Source organism: Sciurus carolinensis, chromosome 5, assembly GCF_902686445.1.
Source record: "Sciurus carolinensis chromosome 5, mSciCar1.2, whole genome shotgun sequence".
NCBI lineage: Eukaryota > Metazoa > Chordata > Mammalia > Rodentia > Sciuridae > Sciurus > Sciurus carolinensis.
In genome coordinates, this window is record NC_062217.1 from 63,188,139 (window position 1) to 63,211,252 (window position 23,114).

The 23,114-nt window shown below is 31.5% G+C and overlaps 1 protein-coding gene across 1 annotated transcript; it reads left to right on the forward strand.

Annotated features, from left to right (window-relative positions):
- Positions 1-7,746: 7,746 nt before the first annotated feature.
- LOC124985601 (golgin subfamily A member 6-like protein 1) lies at positions 7,747-8,538 on the forward strand. The gene has a single exon (XM_047554320.1). It carries the CDS (start codon positions 7,747-7,749, stop codon positions 8,536-8,538), a length of 792 nt encoding a protein of 263 aa, XP_047410276.1.
- The last annotated feature ends 14,576 nt before the right edge of the window (positions 8,539-23,114 follow it).

The following is a 23,114-nucleotide window of genomic DNA, read 5'->3' on the forward strand; positions in this document are numbered from 1 at the left end:
ATTTTTTTTTTTTTTTTTTTTGAAAGAAGCAGGAAAGAAGAACACTTGAGTAGGTTTGCTACTTAAGTACCACTAACTGGATGATTTAAAAAGCAGATATGCATTTTCTCTCAGTTCCAAAGGCTTAGAAGTCAGAGGTAAAAGTATTGACAGGCCTGATTTCTTTAGAGACATTCCTGGTTGCCTTGTGGATGGCTCTTCTCTCCCTGTTTCTTTATATGGTCTTCCCTGTGGCCTGACTACATCCAAATTTTCTCTTTGTAGAACAACATCAGTCTTGGAATAGAACCTACCCACCCTGACCTCGCTTTACCTTAATAACCTCTTTAAAGATCCTGTCTCTAAATATAGTCACATTCTCAGTCACTGGGGATTAGGAGTGAAACACATGAATTTTACAGGTACAGTTTAGACTACAACAATGCTACTTGTGAATGTTTCTTCAAAATTCCAATAATACCATAGTTTTCATGCTTAATCATGCTTGATTCTTTGTTTCATTAGAGCTAGTTTACCGACAGTGGAATCTCAAGTAACTTGCAGAGCACAATGATATTTAAGAATTAAAAGTAACTGAAGAGTTTAAAGACTTTACCCTCTCCCCTATAAGTCTCTGACTCAGACCTGACCTACCAAAGCTGTTCACCTTCAATGACTGGAGTTTACATTAGATACAAGACCTGTAGGCTAACTTTTATAGCAGAGACATCTCATTCTCAGAGAGAATATTAAAAGTCATAGAAATGGAATATTAAAAGCCAGAGTCAGGGTCAAACCAAACTAGTTTTAATGTTAAGACATTAAAATTCTAGAATGCTGTTTTGTAAATACCCCAATGTTTTGATCCATTCTGAAAAGATTTTGGGCAGTTTTATGTGCTAAGCCTTCAACTCAAAAAGCTCAGAAAATAAATCATTTTGATTTTAAAATGATTCTGTATAATTTGTGACTAGTTATGGGATACTTGCTGAGGACATGATTTTGAATCTTTATTGTGTTCTGCTCTAGCCTATATTCTGCAATTATATAAACACTATAATGTGTATATAGAATTTGGCATGTGGTATCCTCTTGAAATACACTAAAATCCTAAAACCAGATATTTCATCTACAAACTAATGAAAAGGTAGTTAGAAATATCTATGTAGTTGGAGTTTGCTTTCTAAAATGAAAGTATTACTAACGTGGCATTTAATTATCTTTAACCTAGTCTGTGTTTTCTAATGTTCTTAAGTAATTGTCAAGGAATTGTTATCTTTGCCTACCATTCCCAAACTTAATTTGTATAAAAGATACCAAAGAAAAATCCGAATTGAAATGTGTAATTTATCTGAAGAAATTTGAAATAATGTATTTGCCAGTAAAGAAAATAACTTGACCAGGAATTTTAGAAAATATGAAAACATGTTTTATTTTATGAAACAAGGAACCAGAACAACTCCAGTGACATTTGATACAAATGTTAACATGTTCTAGAAACTAATTTTCACTATAAGCAGTAACATAATGATCTGATAAAAAGGAATCTAAAACATATTGATGCTATGTTGCTTATGCTGACTGACACCATGGGACAGGAAAATTTTTAAGTCCTTTTCATTTTAATTCTCATAACACAGTGATCAGGTATTCCACATGATAGAGTTAATAAAACTGAGAAAGGAAAAGTTCATAACTTGTCCAAGATAACTCTAACACCAAGTGGCAGACTCCTGGCTTAAAAATGATATACAAAGATACATTAATATACAGATTACCAATTATTGTTTTTAGACTAATATTTCTGTTTGAATGAATAATATGTAAAGTGAAAAGCATCTGTGTTGCTCTATTAGTTACCAAAAATGAACAAATTCATAGAATCCCCATATAGATGTAAAATTAAATACTTAAACATCTCACCATTAGTTGATCCCCATCTCTTAGAATAATCTCTACTTTGATATGAAAGGCGGGTGTTATTATATGATTTTGGTATTTTCTTAGATAAATTCACATTCATTGTATTACCTGTTACACTTGGCTTTGTGTGAGACTGATCATAGTTTGTCTATGTAGTGGGATCATGTAGGTCTGTTTCTGAGCTTCATGTTCTAATAAAAGTGACTTTATTTATCTACCCTTGAATTAAAACTACAGAATTTGCTTTATTGTAGCTTTTTAAAAAGTTGTTCTTTTGCTATTATCATGACTTTTTCCAGACTTTGCATTTCAATAGAAATATTAAAATTCAATTATACATATACACACATCCCAACAAAAACTCCTATGGTTATTTTCTTGGAAACCAATTGAAATATGATTTGAGAAGACTTAATATCATATCATTACTGAATCTCTTGATCAGAAACATAGTATGTTCTATTATTTATAGCATTATAATTGATTAAATTATAATTTTCTTCCAGTTTTTAGAGGGAACACTTCATTTGTTCTCCATTTAGAATGATGCTGGCCATGGGCTTAACATAGATAGCCTTTACAATGTTAAGGAATGTTCCTACTCTCCCTATTTTTTATAGTGCTTTGAGCATGAATGGGTTCTGTATTTTATCAAGTGCTTTTTCTGCATCTATTGAAATAACCATGTGATTCTTAACTTTAAGTCTGTTGATATGGTGAATTACATTGTTTGATTTCCAGATGTTGAGCCAACCTTGCATCCCTGGGATAAAACTCACTTGATCGTGTTGCACTATCTTTTTAATAAGTTTTTGTATGCGATTTGCTAAAATTTTTTTGAGATTTTTTGCATCTGTGTTCATTAGGGATATTGGTCTGAAATTTTCTTTCCTCGATGTGTCTCTGTCTGGTTTAGGTATCAGGGTGATATTGGCTTCATAGAATGAGTTTGGGAGGGTTCCCTCCTAAACTATTCTATTTCATGGAATACTTTGAGGAGTATTGGAATGAGCTCTTCTTTGAAGGTGTGATAGAACTCAGCTGAGAATCCATCTGGTCCTGGACTTTTCTTTGTTGGTAGGCTTTTGATGACTTCTATTTCATTGCTTGAAATGGATCTATTTAAATTATGTATGTCCTCCTGATTCAGATTGGGTGGATCATATGTCTCTAGAAACCTGTTGATGTCTTTGAAATTTTCTATTTTCTTGGAGTATAGATTTTCAAAACTTCTATTCAACATTGTCCTTAAAACTCTAGCTAGAGATGTTAGAACAAAGAAATTAAAGGGATATGAATAGGAAAAGAGGAACTCAAACTATCCCTATTTGTGGATGACATGATTTTATATTTAGAGGAGCAGGGAAATTCCACCAGAAAACTTCCAGAACTCATAAATGAATTCAGTAAAGTAGCAGGATATAAAATCAATGCCCATGAATCTAATGCATTTTTACTCATAAGTGATGAATCCTCAGAAAGAGAATTTAGGAATACTACCCCATTCACAATAGCCTCAAAAATAAAATACTTGGAAATCAATCTAACAAAAGAGGTGAAAGACCTCTACAATGAGAACTACAGAACACTAAAGGAAGAAATTAAAGAAAACCTTAGAAGATGGAAAGATCTCCCATGTTCTTGGACAGGCAGAATTAATATTGTCAAAATGGCCATACTACCAAAAGTGCTATACAGATTCAATGCAATTCCAATTAAAATCCCAATGATGTTGTACCTCACAGAAACAGAGCAAGTAATCATGAAATTCATTTGGAAGAATAAGAGACGCAGAATAGCTACAGCAATCCTTAGCGGGAAGAGTGAAGCAAGGGGTATCACAATACCAGAACTCCAACTATACTACAGAGCAATAGTAACAAAAATGGCATGGTATTGGCACCAAAATAGGTAGATCAATGGTACAGAATAGAGGACACAGAGAAACCCAAATAAATACAGTTTTCTCATACTAGACAAAGGTGCCAAAAACATACACTGGAGAAAAGACAGCCTGTTCAACAAATGGTGCTGGGAAAACTGGAAATCCATGTGCAACAGAATGAAACTAAACCCCTATCACTCACCCTGCACAAAAATCAACTCAAAATGGATCAAGGACCTTGGAATCAGACCAGAGACCCTGCACCTTACAGAAGAAAAAGTAGGTCCAAATCTTCATCATGTCATCTTAGGATCAGACTTCCTTAACATGACTCCTAAAGCACAAGAAATAAAAGCAAGAATCATCAACTGGGATAGATTCAAACTAAAAAGCTTTCTCTCAGCAAAGGAAACTATCAGCAATGTGAAGAGACAGCCTACAGAGTAGGAGAAAATCTCTGTCACACATACTTCAGATAGAGCACTAATCTCCAGAATATATAAAGAACTCCAAAAACTTTACACCAAGAATGCAAATAATCCAATCAACAAATGGGCTAAGGAAATGAACAGACACTTCACAGAAGAAGATCTACAAGAAATCAACAGATATGTGAAAAAATGTTCAACATCTCTAGTAATAAGAGAAATGCAAATCAAAACCACCCTAAGATTCCATCTCACCCCAATTAGAATGGCGATTATCAAGAATACAGGCAATTATAGGTGTTGATGAGGATGTGGGGAAAAAGGTACACTCATACTTTGCTGGTGGGGTTGCAAATTGGTGCTCTGGAAAGCAGTGTGGAGATTCCTTAGAAAACTTAGAAAATGGCACCATCATTTGACCCAGCTATCCCACTCCTTGGCCTATATCCAAAGGACTTAAAATCAGCATACTACAGTGATGCAGCCACATCAATGTTCACAGCAGCTCAATTCACAATAGCCAGATTGTGGAACTAACCTAGATGCCCTTCAATAGATGAATGGATAAAGAAACTGGTATGTACACACAATGGAATATTACTGAGCCATAAAGAAGAATAAAATTATGGCATTTGCAGGTAAATGGATGAAATTGGAGAATATCATGCTAAATGAGATAAACCAATCCCAAAAAACAAAGGACGAATGATCTTCTGATAAGTGGATGATGATACATAATGGGTGGTGGGAGGGAGGGAAGAATGGAGGAAGGATGGATTGTATAGAGGAAAAAGAGGGCTGAGAGGGTGGGGGGCAGGAAAAATAACAGATTGAGACAAACATCATTACCCTATGTAAATGTATGATTACACAAATGGTATGACTCTATTTCATGTACAACCAGAGAAATAAGTTGTACCCCATTAATTTACAATGAATCAAAATAAATTATTTAAAAATAAATAAATAAATTGTAATTTTCTGTATGGAAGTCCTACATAGACCTATTTCTGGGTACTAGAAATTTAAATGACATAATTATAAAATTTACTTTCAAATTGTTTATTGGAAATATGTAAATGAAGCTAATTTTCAGATAATCTTGCATCCAAAAAGTCTACTAAATCATATTTAATTTTAATAGTTACCTAGTAGTCTAAAAAGAATTTGGTGATATTGGTGGTTTGATGGCTTGGGTTTTTAATTATGAATGTGTGTTGACTTGTGTTTTAATCAAAAGTTTGATCAGTAGCTACTCAAGCGACTATGCTTATCTTCATGTGAGATAAAAGTTTCCTCTTCTGTTCCATTAACATGCTGAATTCCATTACTTTTACTTTCCATTGTTAACTCAATCTTGCATTCATGAATTAAACCCAGTTTGGTACTGATATTTATTTTACTTGTCACTAAACTTGGTGTGTCAATCTTTTGTTATGATTTTTGCATTTGTGGTTCATAAGATATTTTCTATTTTCTATTATTGTTTTTCTTTCTTGCTAAGTTTTATGTAAGAATAATGTACTTTCAAAACAATAAGTTGCCCATTTCATTGTTTTATCACCTGTAAGAAGTCATGGATATATTAGTATTATTTCTTTCTTAAATATTTGGATATGTTAATTAGTTAGGTTTAATTATTCCACTTTGGACATAAATAGCAAAATATCAAGTACCTCTTAAGTGTATACAATTATGATTTGTCAATTATACTGTTAATAAAAACAAATGAGAAAAGTTAGCAATGAAAATAAAATATTTGTAGGAATTCACTAATAAAGTCATCTAGACATGTGGATTATTTGTGAAAATGTTTCAAATTATGATTTCAATGTATTCAAGAGATCAAGGACACATGATTTTTTATTGTTATTGTCTTTAGTGTTCAGGAATCATAACATTCCAATGGAGCATGCGCTGAATTCTGTGTTTCTTAGAACTGTTTTGGAATCTTTAGCTACCATGGCAGCAAGAGCACAAAGTTACAAACACTAATATAAAGAAGCCAGCACAGTTATAGGTAAAACACTTTCTCAACTAACATACTGGTGAGAGCTATCAGGTGGATATTTCACTCTCAATTTGAAAACAAAAAGGTTTCACATAGATCCTTTTCATTTAATATTTCTTCTTCCATACCACTATAAATTTCTTGCTATTTTTATTTAGTATGTGGAAACAAAAAAACTTTTTTAACTTTATTAAAAAGAAATAAGGTAAACGGCTGCTAATAAATATGGTAAGATGAAAAATTGACGAATCTTTACTCAGATATGAGTATTTATGTTTATTCATGTTATTTTATGTTAAGTTTTCAAGTTAATGCCTTAAACCAATAGTAAGTTCATAATAACAGGTAAAACATGGTTATTATCCAGGCAATATCCAAATACTTAAATATTGTTCTATCTCATCAGAAATATTATTTTTGAAAAAACTATAAAAGTCAGTATTCTGTCAGTGAGTAAAAGTTGAATATCAAATGCAAATAGGATAAAATTGCTGTAACTAAAAATTTACCAGTTTCAGTTTCTTAATATAACATAAAAATTTACATTATGTTGATTATTTAGGAATGCTCTTAAAATTTTTAAATATTTTCACCTTTAATTATACAGTGTTTATTAGTATTTTAAAACTCCTAACATTTCAACATAAACTGATTTGTTAATAATAAAATGTTTTAAATCAATGTTAATAATTTATATGGAAGTAAGGACTAAATACATATTCATTTAATAAAAAACATCAAATATAGCCTTTATCTTCAAATTCAATTTTTTTCTTAAAACACATGCTAACAAACAGCCAAATGCTACACATATGACTCACTGTGTCATTAGTTCTGACCCTAAATGACATCACTATAGTTGACATAAGATGTTGCTTAGTTGTTTTCTGTTATTAGCAGCAATCAGGTGTTTAGGGATTTCAGAGATCACAAAATTGTAAGTGAGATGTTATTTAAATATTAACACTTCAAATCATCTTAAATATTTTAAACATTATGGTATAGAATTTCTTTTAAAAATGTTTTTCAGTTCTTACTGGAATTATTTTTATAAAACTAGAAATATTTTTAAAATACATAGTGTATTTCCATATTAATAAGTAATACATTTACTTAAAATGAATTGATTAGTAGAAGATTATATTTAACAGAAATACTTTAGCTGAGACAAGCAGATAATAATTCAATGCATTATTCTTGATCCACTCAATATGTACTTGAGGATAACGTTTTTATTTTATAAATCAAGTGTTGTTATTTAGACCCAGTTTAAGTGATATCAACCTTATAATTAGTTTACTGACTTTTATTCATATATTCACTGCTTTCTCCTCCAGTGAGGCAGACTGAACCTGATTTAGACTCGGCCACGTTACTCCTAATACAAGTCAACGCCACAACCAGAAGTATATGAAGAAACTCTCATGTTTAGGGTTTTTTCCTGTGGCAAATATCACTAGTTCACCTGTGGTAGAACCCAACAGGATATATATATATTTTGCTCAGCACACAAAGAAACAATGGCTGTGTCTGAATCAAAACGGATAAATAAAAAGAAGATACTGCAGTTGTTTTTTCCTTTCTTCTCTCGTTCCCGAGATCGAAGTAAAATCAAATATGAATCTCTTGAGGTGGGAAAAAATCTCTGGCAAGCCAACCAGGTGTCCAAAGATGAGAATGACACTTTTAGGAAGGAGAACAAGTCTCTCTGGAGAGAAAACAAAGCTCTTCGAGGGGAAAGCGAAGCCTTTCGAAGGGACAACAAGTTAATCCGGGAAAGGAACCAGCTCTTGCAACAGCAAAATCAGGTACTCTGGGACCTTAAAAAGACGACCTTGGAAAACCAAAAATTATCTAAAGAAAATGTCAAGGCCTTGAACACACAGAGAAAGTCAAATCGGCAACAGAAACGAGCCCGGGAGGCTCATATCAAAGCTCTCAAGCAGCAGGAGATAGCCTTCCAGAACGAGGCCAGAGCTCTGGACGAAGAAATGAGGTCTCTGAACCAGGAGATCAGAGCCCTGCACCACCAGAAGAGAGCGATCAACATGGAGGTGCAGGCCCTGGTGAAGGAGGGAATCGCCCTAGGGAAGGAGGAAGAGGCCCTGTGGAAGGAGGAGCGGGCCCTGCGTAAGGAGAACAAGGCTCTGAGAGAAGAGCATCGTGCTCTTCAGGATGAGGAAAGAGCCCTGCTGGGGGAGGCCTTAGTCCTTCAGTCATGGTACAACTTTCTTCAGGAAAGTGATCTCAAAAGTTTTCCTGGGAAAAAGCACAACAATGAAATCCAGCAGAGGGGTGACTTGAAGATGTGACCTGAGAATCACGAAGATTATTCACATTCCAGGAAAGAAAATAGAATTTAAAGGTAATATTGGGATTGGAGTGCAAAGCCTGGAAATTTACAGTATTGAGTATTGGTCCTGGAAACAAAATAAAGTCCTTTAAAGAAAAAAAAATGAAATGGTTGTTTATGTTTACCTAAATTTTAATTCTAATGTTGGTAGATCTAATGACTTCTAATGGTGGTAAATACTATTTAAAAATCCAAAAATATATCAATCAAAACATGTGGCATCAAATGTAAAAGCTGGGTTTACACTTTATTTTTAGAGACATTGGATGATAAAAGATATCCCTTGCAAGAAATTAAAAGCAAATGTTTATCTTAAAACTTACTGTTAAAATTATGAATAATATAGTGAAATTTTTAATTTCGCATGTTTAGTCCACATGTGCTTTATTGGAGAGTATCTCTTCTGGCTCTTCTTCCTTTGCTCCAGTAATCTAGTTCAGGAGGTCATTAAACTGGTAAGGATTTAAAATATATGATAATAGAAAAATGAGTATAGGTTTCTCTGCTTTGTCCTTATTTTTCCTCTTTTTTATTATATTCCTTTTGCTTATTGAGAGGGGAACAACTTCATTGACTGGATGTATTAATGAGAGAAGAAGGAAGTGAGAGAACAAAGTTCTCCAAAACTAGAATAAAAATTTTACACTTTGAAATGTGAATTCTGTTCAGTATTTTATGTTCAAAGGAAACTGGACAAATTTTTGATTCTTAAAGTATTAATGTTGATAATTCATCTAATCAAGAGCTCATTTAAAAATAATTTTGTGAAAAGTGAATCATATAGATTCATTAGAAATATGTAGTTTCAGAACATTACATTAAAACTGTGGAGGATTGAGGATTGTTACATTTTCATCAGTTTAAATTTTGAGCACTTAAAACACAGAAAATAAGAATTTATTGGGTTTTATTGAATATACCCAAAGTCATATCTCATCCTGATCCTTGTCTGGTGTTGGGGAATGGAAATATAGGAAAAGTATAGGAAAAGAACACATTTGCTTCCGACGGTGCTATTACCTCCACAAAATGTCAACTTAGGTGTACTGAACGTCTCTTGTTTGCACTCTACTAAGTAATATGGATAAATTTAAGGATTCCACAGCCCTTAAGATTAATACACATTTTTACTTCACTCTTTAAAGGAATTCATCTACCTGATAGTTTACTGACCACTGCTCTACCATATCTGGCACCAATAAAAATGATTTAGCCTTGGAGAGGATTAAAAAGTATGATTCTCAACCAATTTCTTGACAAACTTGGAGTCTAAATAGGACAGAGAAAATGTGTAAAACCTTTTTATCATTGTTCCTTCCTCAAAAGATGTTAGCACAAGACTGCAGGTCAACTTCAGAGATCTAGAAATTTGTGGTTATCCTGTTCTGTGTCTTATACATTCACTTGATATGTTACTGTTGACAGAAAAGAGTCATTAGTCTTGAAATTTCCTACTTTAGATAGAAAAAATAAACCATATTTTGCTTTGGTAGTGAGGTCAGATGCCTTTGGAGTGGGAGGAATTATCAAGGGTTCCTCTCTGTCGCAAAATGGTCATTATTGCATCATAGTAAAAGCAGTAGTAATTCAGGTTCAAGTGACAACATAGGCTATCAGAATTTCCATCTGTCCTCCTTGAATTCAAATGTTAAGCTTAGGATCTGCACTACTACAAAGAAATTTGTAGTAGTATAATATATTTTTATAATATATTTTCAAAGTGAGAAATTAGATAATTAGATAATTGAGGAATCGTCAAACAACTTATATAAATATAATTTCTTTTTATTCCTATGTTATTTCACTAACAAACATTAATCAAAATCTTACACTAAAATTTCCAGTTAGAATCATGTTTATAAAATATTTAAAAACTATATTTTATATGCTACATAAGTTGTATACATTTAAGAGTGCAGTAAAAAGATTTTGTGTATATTGCTAAATAGATACCCACCTTTGAATGAAAACTAGGGGCACCTTGTTGCTCACAGTGCAAGAACTTTGTTGTGCATTTACTCTTTTTGTTACCTACTTCTAGAACTTTATTAAGTGACATCAATATGTTGGCTAGGTTTCTAGATAGATAAAAATCCTTATACAAAATGGTTATCCATAGAAGCTGTCTACACTCACAAAACAATCAATCCTAGTAAACAAATTGTTTTATCCTCTTTTATTTATAATACATTCACTAGCAATCAAGAGTGTAAGAAAGCAAGCAAGATTTTTTAGAAGAGTTTCTACCAGAGGGAAAATATAGTAACAAAATAGGAGGCATAAGGCACACTATAAAAAAGGAAAAATACACATAGTGGAGGTTATCAATATTTTTATATACAACTGAAAAGAAGAAAAGCTTCTTTGTGGTATAGTATATGAAGGAAGAAGAGGAAAAATAAGATATCAGGCGAAGTAGGGAGAATATATGTTATAGGACTGATTAATGTTAGGATAAAGATTATAAGCCTCAATATTGGGTACATACTTGATAGGTCTTTCATAACAGGCAAAGGAATTCATACTTTTTCTTATATAAGTGAATGCAAATTAAAATTTGTCTAAAAATGAGTCATAACATTATGTAACCGAAGTAATATTGCTAAAGAAAAATACATTCTCTGAACTTCTTCCCTGTATTATTTCTTTGAATTTCTTATCAATTCATTTATTCAAATATTTGTATTCATTGATGACCTTTCATGTGTTAGATGTGGGCTGTTTCCAGATACTCGGGGGGAACCAAAGGAGAAACATCCCCTTCCCTCATGATTTCCAGAAAGGGAGACCATCTGAAGGTGGTTTATATCTGAGTGTCCTCACTGAGATTGCCTTTCATCAAGTTCAGCAAGTAATCCTTAACTTCAGGAGAGAAGAGTTATATGGGTGCTACAAATATCCTCTTAGAAATGATAGACTGTTCATCTTCCTTTACAAAACCATGTAAGTCTAAATTCAATTACTAAGTTCCTTTTAATTTAAGGCCAAGAAGTCATAGGCTCCCAGATCTGTACTTTACCACTTTTATTTATACTCCACTATGCTCTATGTAGCCTCTAATTTGCCCAATTCCACATCATTTTCCACCATCTTAGAAAAGTTTTATCAAAACTTCTGCCCTTCAACCTCTTTTCTGAAAGTTATGCTGCCTGTTTTTCCTGGAGAGCTGTCAATGGAATAGCCCAGATAGTTTAACTTTTGGGTGAGGCTTGTAGACCCCAGGAAAGATGGAGCTGTTATAGATTTCTTCCCTCCCCACTGCATTTCCAAAAACTTCAAGATTCTTCCAACAAATGACACAGTTTAAAAGAAGCACATGGTATCCTGACAACACTTTACTTCCTGCTCAGACTTTTGTTCACTCTGACAATATCTCCTTCATAATCTGGATCATAGTATTCTTCTCTACCTCAACAGCTTTCACAGTTCTTTGACCTCAAACTGAACATGAAGATTAGTTCAGAAATGGAATAGTCACCTCCTTTGATCTTCTTATTAAAAAAAAATAGTTTCCTCTGATCACCTCTGCCTCTGAACTTGGAGAATATCATGCTAAGTGAAATAAGCTGGTCCCCAAAAGCCAAAGGCTATATGTTCTCTCTGATATGTGGATGCAAACCCACAACAAGGGAGAGTAGGGAGGTGAAATATAGAAATTCATTGACTTAGACAAGGAGGAATGAAGAGAAAGGAGAAGGATGGGAATAGGAAAGACAGAATGAATCAGATATAATTTTCCTATGTTCATATATGAATTCTGGAACAGTGTAACTTCACCTCATGTACAACCACAAGAATGGGATCCAAATTGGAATGGGTTACACCCCATGTATGTGTGAAAATATACCCTAGTATCATATATATCTAAAAACAACATAAATAAATGAATAAATAAATATGAAACAAAATAAAAACCTTTATGACTGGCAAACATATTAGCTAGAAATCTGAACTGTCCCTCTTTTGGAACATTTACCCTATGCTTCTATCATTTTTCCCTACTTACCCAATTCATATTCAGCTTAGATTCTGGTTCATTATAATATCCTTAAAAATGTTCTTACCTTTTGATTCACTCTTCACTGCACTATTCAAAAAATATCTAACATTGATTCCCTGAAACAATGTACCTTGCCTTGCCTACACCAGAGTAGCAGACATAGCCAGAAGTGTTGCTATAGCCAATCTCCTAATTTTAGTTTTTCTAATAGGTGTGAGGTGGTACCTCATCATGGTTTTAATTTTTATTTCCCTGATGATTAATGATGTTGGGCATATTTCATAAGTATATTATTCATTAGCATACATTTCCTTATGAAGTATCTTTCAGTTATTATTCTCATTTTTGATGTCTCTTTTTTATTGAATATTAAAAAGTCTTTATGAATTTTAGACATAGTCCCCTTGCCAGTTATATGGTTAGCAAATGTCTCCAATTTGTGTCCTTTATTTTCTTTTTCCAACTGTGATATGGAGAGGACAGGTTTTGTATCTAATGTCCCATATATGCATTTTTAATTTAATGACATCTGATATTCATGTGTACTGTATTATTAGAAAATGTTCTTTCATTTTGAAATATACTTTTGTTTAAAAAGTATGTGTCAGGTAACAGCATTCAACCAGAATCTAAAACCAAGTATTGCTTGTATATGTGTAAACTGTGTGACCAAAACCAAGTAATTTATTTTCATTGAACTTCAGTTTTATCAATACTAAATTAGGGATATAAACTAACATCTTTTGAGTTAACCTTATAAGAGTTTTATAGATATTTTATTTATCCCTTAAATTATATTCTATAATTAAGTACAATTACCATTTAAATTTTTTTCAGTAAATTAAATCAATGTTTTAGAAGGGATAAATGTTTTGCTCAAATGTAACAGCAAGTAAAAGGGCAAAATGAGAGATTTAAATTCAGGTAATAAAAATAAATTCTGATCGCTTCTCAAAGTTTTCTTGAAATTACTATTTATGATAATGTGTGAAAATGTATTGGGCTTTGTAGATTTCATGTTTTACTCACTTGTTTGGTATCCATACATGAAAGTTCATCATATTTCTATACTATTTCATTTATACCTTGTTTTCAGCACTTCATTTTTCTTTTGACATAACTTCTTGATACTGTATCTTTCACAAAATACACAACAAAGTTATGCTCAATTATTTTGAACCTTTGAACCAAGAATGTTGATGCTTTTGTTTTGTTCCAAAAATCATCAGCAATCCCTTAATATTTTAATGCTACTTTAAAAATATTAAATATTTTAATGTTACTTTAAAAATATTAAATTATAAATTATTTAAAAATATTAAATTATTTATAATTGGTTAAGAACTAGGGACTACGTTCCCACCTATTCTGTCACTGACTAGTAACCATAATTCTATGACTAGTGTGTAATTTGCCTCTAGAAAATGCTAAAGCCTATGTACATATCATCTCATAGAAACTATTAAGGGAAAGATATCTTCTTTTTAAGAAACAATCAGTACTGTGATTTTTATAGAAAAAGAATCTTAAATATATTTCAGACACAGTTTGCTAAGTAAATATTTTTCCATTTTCACAGGATTGTAAATTCACCACTTCACTGTAGTCCCTATAATATATCTGACTTAGTCTGGTCCATGCCATATTAATGTATTTTTTTCTTATGATCTGCATTACCAAAGGATAAACTAGATCTATTACTTTATTATTTGGAGAAAGTAAGACAACATAATGAAAGACTTCAAGGACATGAATGAAAACCTCCCTTCTCAACTATGTTCATGACATTGTGTTGGCAGCTTGAACTTTGCTCAATGAAAATGACAGTTTTATATTTTTTAGGACTTTATATTTGCTAATTAAACTTTAACAATCTACCACATATCAAAGTACTTTAAAAGTACATTAAAAAACAATAAAATCTAGTTATTTTCCTGGGTTTTTTTTTTTTTCAGCCCTTGAATACTGGTCAATGTCAGATATTCATAGCATCAATAAGTATCCTTCAAAGAAATAGCACATTGTTGAGCTATGATTTGTTGACCATGATTTATATTGCAAAGGTGAAAAAGAAATGAATAACTGCAATAATAGAGCAAGTGATTCTTGCTCTGATTATTTTATTTTTATTAATATTTATTTTAATGTACCTATACTTCTAGTTTGAAATTAGATGCTCATATTCAGTGTACTTCTTTAAAAATAGAATTAGTATACGGGGAATGAAAATAATTGGGAAAAAATCTTAAGAAATTAAGAATAGGTTACCAGTTATTTTATCTTCAGAACTGTATACCTTATGTTTTAGAACTACAATCCTGAAAAAATGGCTCATAGGGTTTCCCATAGGGAAATCACTATATGGTAACAGAAGTTAAGAAAATATTAGAGCTTTCTGAAATTACAGATTTTCTTTTTTTTATTGTTTTTTTAAAATTTGTTCTTAGATATACACGAAAGTTGGGTGTATTTTTACACATTACACATAAATGGAGTATAACATAATTAGAATTGCATTCTTGTGGTAGTAAATGGTATGGAGTTTCACTGATAGTGTATTCATATGCAAACATAGGAAAGTTGTATCTGATTCATTCTACTGTCTTTCCTATTCCGATCTCCTCTCCCCTCCCTTCATTCCCCTTTGTCTAATTCAAGGAATTTCTATATTTCCCCTCCCTACCTTCTGAACTTCTAATCTCCACATTCCCCCAGCCCCCAGTTTTTTGTATGTAGCATCCACATATCAGAGAGAACATTCAACCTTTGCTGTTTGGGGACTGGCTTATTTCACTTAGCATGATAGTCTCCAGATCCATCCATTTACTAGCAAAAGTTATAAAGTCATTATTTTTCATGGCTAATTAACAGTCCATTGTGTATATATATACCACAATATCTTTACCCATTAATCTGTTGAAGGGCAGCTAGGTTGGTTCTATAGCTTAGCTATTGTGAATTCAGTTGCTATAAACACTGATGTCACTATAGTATGCTGTTTTTAAGTCCATTGGGTATATGCCAAGAAGTAGGATAACTCAATCAAATGGGGTTCTATTCCAAGTTTTCTGAGGAATCTTCATACCACTTTCCAGAGTAGTTGTATCAATTTGCTGTCCCACCAGTAATGTATGAATCTACCTTTTTCCCCCACATCCTCATCAATATTTATTATTACTTGTATTCTTGATAATTGCCATCCTGACTAGAGTGAGATGACATCTCAGTGCAGTTTTAATTTGTGTTTCTCTAATTGCTAGATATGTTGAAATTATAGATTTTATACTGAAGGAATTGTGATAAACCAAATTAAATTGAGTGAAAAACCAGAAGTGTATTTAATGGATAAATAAAGAAGGAAGTGTATCTAGTTGTTTGTTCTAAATAAAATAATAATTATATTCATGATCCACATAATTTTTATATTCAAATTATTTCTGAAAAAAATCACTAAAGAAATGAGTTTCAACTGAAGAGGAATATATGACATTACTATAATTCTACTCCAACATTCAATTTTCAAACTCTTACATCCTAGGTTATATCTTTGAGACAGTAAGATTCAACTATTTAGGTGTATTCTGCCTCCTAAAAAATATCTGGTACAATTCTGTTTAAAGAAATTATCACTACCATTATTGAATAGAGGAAAATGTGAATACCAGTGATAAAATTTATTTAAAACTGATTTCATCTGATTAAAATATGAAGCTACAGGTAAAATTTGAATCACAGTAACACATGACCTAAAAGACCTCTATAAATCTCCTCCATTATTAGGGATTCAGCTTTGAAAGTTTTAATGGTTTACTAAAGGAGTTTTATCTGCCCCCCCCCCCCCTGCTCACTCTGGTTGTTCTCCTATAGTGAATCTGGACTAAACTACAGGACTTGTTTTGCCCCAGGGGAAGTGAACAGATGAATCCAGGAGAACCTGAAAAACAGCAGTTGTTTATTTCCATTCACTCACTACTACCTCTGCCATTGTCTTCACAGCATTCCTGGGCTAGCTTCCTACAAATGGAAACACATTTAGCAGACTCAGTTTGCCCTAGTCATTCCAATGGAGGTCATTAGCCATCTGAGCACGGAAGTGCAAGAGCCAGAAGAACAACTTGGAAGAACCAAGCTTAAAGCACCAATATATAGTTCTGTGAGCAAAAAAAAAAAAAAAGTTAACTGACTTTACTCATTAATGCCAGGTTTATTACACAATATAATTGAGGCAATAAAGATGATAAACATCTGATAAACTAAGTTGTCTTATTGTTATTTTTGTATTTCCTGTTTGAAAGTTCTGCAATATTTAAAGATTTTAAGGCATTTTCAGTTATACAGTAAAGTGTTATAGTCTACTTTTCATTTATAGCATGAGGAAAATACATGTACTTATAAACATAAATTAATTACCTCTATAAATACATTTTATTAAAGGTTAGCAAAATGATTAACTAAAAACTTCAGTGATAATATTTTTAAAACATTAATAAACTTAATTTTATATGAATAGAATCATATAAACATAATCATTCCATTACTAAATGATGGTATTTCAGAATAACATGTAATTAATATTCAGACTAAAGACAAGATGACATGTATTACTAATTGCTTGCATATGACAAGAAACACAAATACTTAAAATTATATCAAGGTGAAAAGTACATTAAATCATATTTCTAAATTTTTTCAACTAAGGGAAAATTTCTGATAAATATAATCTAAAACATTATCTTCAAGCTCATTTAATAGAAATAAGACAATTGTAAGAAGTAAGTGTAATTTTAGGAAATTGAGTTATTTTAGAATAGCTTTATTTCACTTTCTAGTAGAGGCAGTCCATCATTGGTAGTCCAGTGATACTATATCCTTTGAGTGGCGTCACATCCTGCCACTTTATTCTACAGTAGCATCTAGTCATGGGGCCCATGGTTCCTGAATCTATCTTGACCAATATAGGCATTATACTATTGGGTATACATTGAAATTAAGTTATATCCCACAGGTTTCAGATAGTAGCACAACCACAATTTCTCTGTTTACAACTCCACTGATAATATTCCTAGAATTTTATTTTCCATGAATATTACCATGAATTAGTTTTCTAATGGTACAAGAGGCTACTATGTGAAACAAAATAAAATTAGGTAATTCTCTACTTCTTACTAATACTACTTCCAAAACATAATATATTTTGTGATGGTATGTGTAATACATATAAATGCATATCTATACCCAAATATATTAGTTTTCTAGGATGGTGACAACAAATTATCACAGACTGGGTGGCAAAAAGAACAGAAATTTGTTTCCTCATAGTTCTGGAGGTAGAAATCCAACATCAAGATGTCAGCAGGATTACTTTGTCCTGAGGTCTCTCTGCATGGCCACTTCCTGTGCATTGATATAAGCTTCCTTTGTGGGATGTCTTAATATTCTACTACAAGAACACCAGTCAGATGGGATCAGGGCCTATAGGTACGACTTCATTCTACTTTTGTTACCTCTTTAAAGGTCCTGGAAATCAGGACTTCAACATATGATATTTGGAGAGATACAATTTGACACATAATGCTATAAGAGATGGCTACCTTATTCTGAGATGTGATATGAGATCATAACAAATAAAATGTATGTCATTGTAAAAGATAAAGGAAAACTTTATAGAGAAAACCTCACTTCTGGGAAATGAGAATGTGCTGCTTGTTGCTGATATTTCTGCCTTCTCAGATACGTAATGGCAATATCAGTAGTCTGTGTGAATATATCAAGGAGAAAGCAAAGGGAATGTTCAAGCTTCAGGTCGACTCCTGTATACAGAGTAGGATCTATGGGATAGAGTTAGTCCTGTGAGGTGTCTTCCTAAATCAGCTGTGAGCTATCATTCGTAATTATTCAGAGCAATTAACTGAAAATTTTGTTGAGGCACAGTCTTAAATATTGGCCACAGCCACAGGTGGAATGATGAAACTGCATTACTTTGCTATTGAGTCTTAAAGTTCCTCTCCTCTACATATTTCCATCATTTTATTATTCTTAGTAAATGTCAATCTTTTTAATTCTCACTAACCCTATGTGCTCAGATCATTATATTTCAGTTTCAGTATATGAAAAATCTCATATCTTACCAAGTGACATTAATAAGAATTGTTTTGCTATTCTACAACATAGAATAATGCCCCATGATCATGTTTTCCAAATTGCTTCATGCTCTACTTGTATTCATAGGTCATGATAATTTAAGGACTGTCAATAAACTCTTTAGGACCTGATTTTAGAGAACTTTTCACCCTACCCTATCAGGGTATAAAATTCTCATACTAACACCTAACTTCATATCTACAGTTTTAGGGATTTTCTTCTCAAATTTCATATTTTTCATAGTTTATCTTGATTTGTAGATAGTTTCTTCATGAACATTATTTTTCTTTATGTTTAAGTCTTTGTCACAATATTAAATATTTAATATCATTGTTCCCTACACAGTAAAAAAAAAAATCACATTAACAATTTTATGAAAAAAGCAAACATATTGCTCTAATTTGTTTGATAAATAATATACTTCTTTCTTGTCAAGAAAAACAGAATCAAATATGAAGGAATTAAGTAAATTTTGTTTAAAAAATATTTAACTATTAAATAAACAGATGTGTCAGAAAATGGATTATTTTCTACTACAAGTATAAGGCTATTGATAGAATTTCAATAAGAATAGTTTAATTCCAAGTCAGTCACAGTTCTGACTCAGACAGAAAACATTTTTTTCTTTCAATTCACTTTGTGAAAATTGTTAGTGAACATATTAGTTAATGACCTGAAGGCAAATCCTTGACAATGTGATTTTGTGCTAATTGTGTGGAAAAATATTTCTAGCTTTTAAAAATGTGAGAGTCTGGGTTGCGATAGGGAATTCATCTTCCCTATTTGAACTGTGCTGTTCATCCTTCCTCGAGGGCACTAAATCATACTGAATCAGTCATCCTGCATTCCCATCATATCTGAAATCAAGGAAAACTCTCAAGAGGCAATGGTGGGGACTAAACATTGTCATTCTGTTTACACTCAGTTGACATTAAAATGAAAAATATGAAATAAAATTTTTTGGATTAAGAATATGATATTTCAACATCTCATTTTTATAATGTTTTATTTAAAAATATCAAAGTTTTAGAAATAATGGTATTATCATATTTTACTTAAAAATCTTATTTTAAATTTATCTTCTTTACAATATTTTCCTATTAATTAAATTAAAAAAATACTAGACATATAAAAATAAATGTATGCTTTATTAAGTATGCTTATTAAAGGAAAACCAGTGCTTTAAAAGCCTGAGGCTGAAAAGTATTAAATTGAGGCATGTTAAAGCATAAAACTGAAAAAATACATGTAAGTGGTGTTTTCAAGGATATATACTATTGACTTTAATATGATTATGAAAACTTATATAAAAATGACAAATCTTTCAAATCAATAGAAAATGGACTTGAGGACAATTTATATATTAAGTATATACATGAGTATCCTGAAGAAAACAGAAAAAGTAACAGTTTTCAAGTTATAATTTCTTGCCTTTTCAACCTTTCTCTTTTATTTTTATTTCATTTTTCTCATATGATACTACGTCATCTACTCTTCTTTCCAACCCCCAAAAAATCCATGGTACCTTTTCTAGTGTACCTAATGTATGACTTTCAAATGCATCTAAAATATACTGCTTTATATACTAATAATCTTTTTAAAATTATATCAATTCATAGTACATTATTTTCATAAGCAGGGTTTCTATACATTCCATTGTTCTTGTTTTTTCCATTCAACATTAGATTTTTAAAGATAAATCCATTTTCCTATGATAAATACAACATATTAGATGCATGCCATTTGTTATATATGTTTATATGTATATGACATATACAAAATCACAACAGATCCACTCAAGATAGTATTATGAAAATACCTAACATACTAAATAACGATAGCATTTTAAAAGCTTCTAGAGAAAAATGACTGGTCACCTTTAGAGGTAAACCAATCCAAATCTCAACTGATTTCTCAATCCAGACCCTAAAGGTGAGGAGGGCTTTTCATAATATATAGCAAATTCTGAACAAAAATGGAAGCCAAACAACAATACTATATGCAGCAAAATTAAGCTTCAGAATTGAAGATAAAATAACTTTCCCCAATAAACAAAAGATAAAAGAACTTACAACTGGAAAGCCTGCACTACAAAACATACTTAATAAAATATTTTCTAAAGAAGAAATGAAAAGTAAAAACGAAAACCAGCAGAGAGAGGAACTACACTAGAATTTATCAAAGGATAATCAAATTCAATTTAAACACTAGAAATAAACCAAAATCACAGGAAATAAAAATCATCTCAATAAAAACATGGAATGCAAATGGTCTAAACTCTTATATATATATATATACATATATATATATATAATATCAGCTATTATTAAAGTTTTTGGTCTATATTTGTAAATATTTTCTTTGCTTGCTGAGTTGAATTAGTTCCATTACAATGCAGGCAATCATTCATGGATTTTCTAAGCATAAGGTCTATATAAAATAACAACAATCTTCTTTAATATTCCCATAATATTATGTAATGTATTGCAGAGAGTCAAGTCTCATAATCCATAGCATGTAGGCTTATTACATTTATTTAACTAGAAAGAGTAGTATTTCTTTCTCCTGTTGCTAACACTCTGCTTTTTGTTTATTCTCTGTTAGGACACTATTTCCTATATGATATTTTTGTTATATTTATCATAACATGTTTAACAGATTAATATATAATTAATATATAATTCCCATTCTTCCATGTACAGTAAACTTTGCTTGTGATAGGATTTAATAACTAAAAATATTTCACTTTTAAATAACCAAAGTAACAATTTTTACAAATAGTTTATACTTAAACCTTTTGTTTTTAAAATTTTTCCCAACTTTGTAGTCACAAAAGATTTCTCTTTTTTTAGTGTTATTAATTTTAGCTTTACTTTCTGCATTTGGGAATTTAATCTTATCCACCATTGGACTCTAACCTTCAAAATACTTAAACTGACTCAAAGGTAATTTCCTCATGTCCCTATAAACTATCTCTTATCAAATATGAATTAACCATATGTACACAAAGATGTTTAGGAGCATTCTTGAATTTGTCATTTTCATTATAGGAACTACACATTTTGATAATGTCTAATAATTTTATAATACATATGTATTATGCTTTCCATTTTAGAATTATGACAGATATAGGTAACTTTATGCTGTTGTGAAAGTTATAAAATGGGGGACTTTTTTTGAAATTTTATTCTCGATATCTGCTAAAATTTCCTGAAAAAAATAAACATTTTAGTAGAATCAGCATATTAAAAATCATGTTTGCATATACATGAACACATATTTCATTTTGTTACAGTCTTTATGAGGTTTGACATAAGTAATGTATCAACTTTTCTAATCAGCCTCACTGTAATCATAGTTTTTTAGTACCAAATTTTTTAATAATTTGAAGGGTTTAGAATATGTCAAGGTCCTGAAAAAACGTGGATATGTTGAATAATTCTCCAGATACCAAGTTGCTTTTTTCATGAGCTACAACAGCCTATGGTTTGCATTTCATACATAAAATTTGAAATAATTCATGTAGAAAAAAGTGGGGAAAAGGGGTAATTGAAAATAATGAAATAATCTACCTTTTATAAAAATCCCATAACTTTATATTCCAGAGGGCTAAGGTCTATAATGTATAAAATTTAGATTTACTAGTTTTATTTACAATAAACAATACATTTTTAGACATAATACTAAAGGCATGATCCATGAAATAATTAATTAATAAGCTGGATTTTATTAAAATTAAAAACTTTTGATTAGCAAAAAGATATCAAGAGAATAAGACAAGGCACAAAACTGTAGGAAGTGTTTGCAAAGACATCTGATAAAAGACTATCACCCAAACTGTGCAAGGAACACTTCAAACTCAACAATAACACAATGACAACCCTAATTAAAACAAACCCAACTCAATTAAATAGCAATGGGCAAATAAGTCAATTGAATACCTTGCTGATAAACATGAGCACAGATGGAATATAGGCATATGAAAACAGTGCTCAGAATCCCATCTCATTAGGGAATTGCAAATTAAAAACATCAGGAGGTTTCACTACACACCTAGAAGAATGACCAAAACCTAAAGCACTGACAACTCCAAATCCTAGTGGGGCAATAGGAACTCTTATCCATTACTGAGGGTGGGGTTGGGGATGCAACAGACACTTTGGAAGACACTTTGACAGCTTCTTACAAAACAAAACACACTTTTACAATATAAACCAGCAATCTATTTCCCCAAAGAAATTGAAAACTTATGTCAACACAAAAATACACAGTATGGATGTTTATAACAGCTTTATGCATGATTGCCAAAACTTGGAAGCAACTAAAATGTTCTTCAGTAGGTAAATGGAAAAATAAACTATGATATAGCCAAATAATACAATATTATTATTCAG